This window comes from Phaseolus vulgaris, chromosome 4, assembly GCF_000499845.2.
Source record: "Phaseolus vulgaris cultivar G19833 chromosome 4, P. vulgaris v2.0, whole genome shotgun sequence".
Taxonomy (NCBI): Eukaryota; Viridiplantae; Streptophyta; class Magnoliopsida; order Fabales; family Fabaceae; genus Phaseolus; species Phaseolus vulgaris.
The window spans coordinates 30,967,679-30,972,951 of NC_023756.2; the positions used below are offsets into that span (position 1 = coordinate 30,967,679).

At 32.0% G+C, this 5,273-nt stretch overlaps 1 protein-coding gene across 1 annotated transcript; it reads left to right on the forward strand.

Annotated features, from left to right (window-relative positions):
- Positions 1-2,554: 2,554 nt before the first annotated feature.
- On the forward strand, positions 2,555-5,025 carry LOC137837530 (receptor-like protein EIX2). Its single transcript, XM_068646548.1, has one exon. It carries the CDS (start codon positions 2,658-2,660, stop codon positions 4,989-4,991), a length of 2,334 nt encoding a protein of 777 aa, XP_068502649.1. The 5' UTR covers positions 2,555-2,657; the 3' UTR covers positions 4,992-5,025.
- The last annotated feature ends 248 nt before the right edge of the window (positions 5,026-5,273 follow it).

Sequence of the window (5,273 nt, forward strand, 5' to 3'; positions counted from 1 at the left end):
AATCAAAAAAAATATTTAAAGGCTTTATTTATTGATACATGCGTGCTTTCCATGTATCTGATAGCAATCAACTCACAATTTTTCAGATTGTACTTTTTTTAATTTAGTCTGACTTCCTTGATTTTGTATTTTTACAGATACACGTGGCTAATGCAATCTCTCTTACACATTTCTCAAAATATTGATTCCTCTTCCCTATCAGATTTGGTAGATATAGATAATCATTTCAACATTAAACATTAAATATTTCGCTTCCCAACAACCGTATTCATTTCTACCAAATCTTCTATAAAATATCCTTAACCCTACTTTTTTTCTGGTGCTCTACTACTTTGTTTCTGGTGGTTTCTCTATTATTCTTTTTCTCTTCTACTGAGTTCTTGGTGTTTTCTCCACTACTCATTTAATGGCGCCCACTGCTGAAGAAATCATTAGACTTCAAACAAGAGGAGTCTTTTGGTGCATGAACAGCCGTGGTGAAGTATGTATATTTATTTTTTTTTCCAAAATTTCTTCTTTTCAACATTGTCTTCATTTCCTGACCTTTTTTTTTCTTTATTTCATAAAAAATAGCTTGGTTATGTAGATCGGGCTTTCGCCATCGAGTTTCAAAAAGAACTGGGAAAGGAGTGGACACTGGCTGATTCAGAAGGAAACGTCCATATAGTGGAATATAACGAAAATTTATTGTCGCCGGAAATATTGAGTGGATGGTTTAATTTATTTGATTTTTATGGTTTCATAGATGATAACTACATTTTATTCCGTTATGTGGGTCACAACGCCTTCCATATAACTGTTTATATGGATGACGTCCCTCAGAGTGGAGTAGATCGTTATTTGGAAGAAATTGAAGGGAAGGAACCCTTAAGCATTGGTCCCTTTGATCATTTTTCAATAAAGTTGTCTCGATTAAGTATCCAACTCAGTTATCTGGTTAGTATAAAATTGATTTATTTCAAAATGCTCTGTATTTTATTCTACTTCATTTCTATTTTCTTATTATTTCGATATTGTTGTAGGATCTTCCTGCTAAATTTTCACAATATATTCGACAAGGGAGATTAAACAAGGTTACTCTGCATGGTCTACTAATGAATGTGGAATGCAAGATCTTGAAAGGGAAGCCTCCTTTTAGACGGATTAAACTTGGAAAAGGGTGGAAGAATTTCTGTAGTCTTCATTCTTTTCGTGAAGGAGACAATACGAGAAATCCTTCTTCTCATATCAGGGTTTTGTTACTTACTTCTATTCACAATTTAAGTTATCCTGCATAATTTCGGTTATTATTCTCATAGCATAATAGTTACCAAAGACTAAGAAAGCTCATACATATTTATGTTTCTGCTTGGACTTTTTTGGAAAACTGAACAGTTAGGTACTCTTTATGTTTATATTATATTCACTATATGTTTCTGTTTAGTATTGTTCATATTCTATTTGTTCATCTGTTTATTTATAAATTTGTTTCATTATCTGGTATATTTATAATAGGTTGACATTATTACATATGCTTAACACTATAACAATTGCCAGTATATTAAAGTCAGAAAAATCTTTTATCATATTTTTTATTATATATATTTTGTGTTAATATTAGAGAATGCTTATATTCGTTTTATTCTTTGTATATTGTCTATTATTAATTAGTCATTCAAGTATTAATTGTTGCTTTTTTTTTTATATAGAAACATGATGATGTATATATGTTTATTATTGTTGTATGGTTTTTAAGATCTTTAGTTATTTATATAATAGTATTTCATTATGTTTTAGTTTTATTATATTACATTACATTTTAATTTAATTTAGATCATAAAAGGTGAATTCATAATTTAATATGATTTTGCCTACAATCTGTTTCTTGAAGAAACACACATTTACTGAGAGTTTTTTTGTAATAATTGTACTTGGTATAATCTCCTGAATTCTATTTTTTAATTGTAAACATTTTTTGGAGAGTTTATTCTATTTTTTAATTGCAAAGATTTTTTGGAGAGTTTTTTTGCAGATTAAATTACAGGTTGAAGATAGCATGAGGTTGGTGAAGAGGACTTCAAAATGAGAGGACTACAATATTTTATTGTATTGATATTGTAATGTATTTATTATGGCCAAAATATATTCATGAATTTTTAATTATGTTACATTATATTAAATTCATTAATATACTAAAATTATATAAATTTATACTATTGCAATATATTTAATTTCATTTCATCAAATTAATAATTTATATATATCTAAATAAATTTATTATTTTTAATATTAATATTTAAATATAAAAATTTCGAAAAAGTCACGTGCGTTGGTCAACCTACTAGTTTACGAACATAAGAAGATTTCGTATACGATATTTATATTTACATTTTATAGAAAGCAAAGGGTGTTAGAATATATGTCTCACCTAACAGGTATGTCCATTAGCCATATTATGAGCTGTATATATATAAATTCAATAAGTTGGTTTTGTCATCAATAATTGAGCAATTGTTTCATGTCAGCCACTGAATGCCTTCTTATTATCTTTATGCAGTTCTCTGGGCTCACTTACCACAACTCATGGGCTCACTTACCATCTTAAGACATCTCAATCTTTGTTTTATTCATATTCCAATTTCTCAACTTCTCTTACCATCCTTGATGTTTCTTATAATATGCTTACATCTTCAACATTTCAATTATTGTCAAACTTTAGCCTTAATCTTCAACAACTTTATCTTTCTCATAATAACATTCTTTTGTCATCTCCTCTCCACTCAAATCTTCCTTCTCTTGTGGCCCTTGATCTTTCTTATAATAATATGACATCATTTGTCTTTCAAGGTAGTTTCAACTTCAGTTCAAAACTTCAAAATCTTTATTTGCAAAATTGTAGTCTTAGGGATGATAGTTTTCTCATGTCAGCTTTTTCAATCACAAATTCTTCACCTTCTCTTGTCTCCCTTGACATCTCCTCAAATTTATTCAAATCATCATCCATATTTTACTGGCTCTTCAACTCCACTACCAATCTTCGTGCGCTTTACCTTAATGATAACGTGTTAGAAGGTCCCATTCTAGATGGATTTGGAAAAGTAATGAACTCTCTTGAAGTTCTTGACCTCTCTGCTAACAAACTACAAGGCGAGATTCCATCTTTCTTTGGAAACATGTGCACATTGCAGTTGTTACACCTTTCAAATAACAAGTTGAGTGGAGAAATTTCTAACTTCTTTCAAAATTCTTCATGGTGCAACAGACACGTGTTTCGGAGTTTGGATTTATCTGATAACCAGATTACCGGCATGCTACCTGCAAGCATTGGATTGTTATCTGAGTTGGAGGATGTGTACTTGGATGGAAATCATTTGGAGGGTGACATCACTGAATCCCATCTTTCCAATTTTTCCAAATTAAGGTACTTATATTTGTCAGAGAACTCTTTGTCTCTAAAAATAGTCCCTAACTGGGTTCCTCCTTTTCAAATAATAAAAATTAAACTAAGATCTTGCAAGTTGGGCCCCACTTTTCCTTGGCTCCAGACTCAAAGTTGGTTATATGAACTCGACATTTCAGATAATGGGCTTAATGGGTCAGTACCAGAATCGTTTTGGAACATATTGCAAAATATGGGAATGTTGAATATGTCTTACAACAATCTCAGTGGTGCAATGCCTAATATTTCAGTGAAGCTTCTCCATAGTCCGTCTATAATTCTGAATTCAAGTCACTTTGAAGGCAAAATTCCATCATTTTTACTACAAGCTTTAGAGCTGAGGCTTTCTAACAACAAATTTTCAGATCTTTTTTCATTCATATGTGACCAAATAACCTCTCCAATGGCCATTTTAGATTTATCAAATAATCAATTGAAGGGACACCTTCCAGACTGCTGGAAGTCTGTAGATCTATTAATGTTTCTTGATTTAAGCAACAATAAATTGTCAGGGAAGATTCCTGTGTCCATGGGCAGCCTTGTTGAATTGGAAGTCTTGGTCTTACGAAACAATAACCTAGTGGGTGAATTAGCTTCCTCTTTGAAGAAGTGCATCAATTTAATTATGTTGGATGTGGGTGAAAATGTGTTGTCTGGTCCAATACCACCATGGATCGGAGAAAGTATGCAAAAGTTGATAATTCTAATCATGCGAGAGAATCACTTTTCTGAAAATCTTCCTATTCAACTCTGTTATTTGAAGCATATTCAGTTCATGGATCTTACGAGGAATATGTTATCAAAAGGAATTCCATCGTGCTTACAGAATTTGACTGCAATGTCTCAAAAGAGTATCAACAGAAGTGACACTCGAAATCGTACTTATTTTGAAATTTATGGTGGTTTTTATACCGGAGGTTACACCCTTAACATAAGCTTGATGTGGAAAGGTGTAGAACAGGGGTTCGAGGATCCAGAGTTGAAGCTTAAGAGCATCGATCTTTCAAATAATAAGTTAACGGGTGAAATACCAAAAGAGATTGGATATTTGGTTGGGTTAGTTTCCTTGAATTTATCTAGAAATAATCTGAGAGGAAAAATTCCTTCTGGGATTGGGAGTTTAAGTTCACTAGAGTCCCTTGACTTATCAAGAAATCATATCAGTGGAGGAATTCCTTTATCACTTTCTCAAATTGATTTTCTTGGTAAACTAGATTTGTCACACAACTCTCTTTCGGGAAGAATCCCATCAGGAAGACATTTTGAGACCTTTGATATCTCTAGTTTTGAAGGAAACAATGATCTTTGTGGTGAGCAGGTGAATAGAAGTTGTCCTGGAGATGGAGATGGAGATGAAAGAAGAGAAAAGGTTGGAGAAGGTGAAGCAATGAATGGTGATGAAGAGAGTGATTGGTATGAGGCATTGTACATGAGCATGGGGATAGGATACTTCACTGGATTTTGGGGATTATTAGGGCCAATACTACTTTCACGTTCTTCCAGAAATGCTTATCTCACCTTTCTAAACAGATTCACAGACTGTATTTATGAACAATGTGGCAAGTGTTGTTGATTGCACGAAAAAGTATGTTAGTCAAATATATCAATATTTGCTTCACAAATAAAGTGGAATACATATTTTGAACAGAAAGCTGCAACTAAATGTGATCCAATTGTTAGGAGTAGTATTGAATTTTGTTCATCCTAGCTAAAACAGATTTAGTAATCATCCCTTACTATAATACTTATTGCTTCACTTGCAGTGTAACTTGAGGAAAAAAAAGTTTACATGACTGAACTGTGTTTAAGTTTATAATCTAATGATGAAATAGTTATTTGTATTAAATCATGTAAC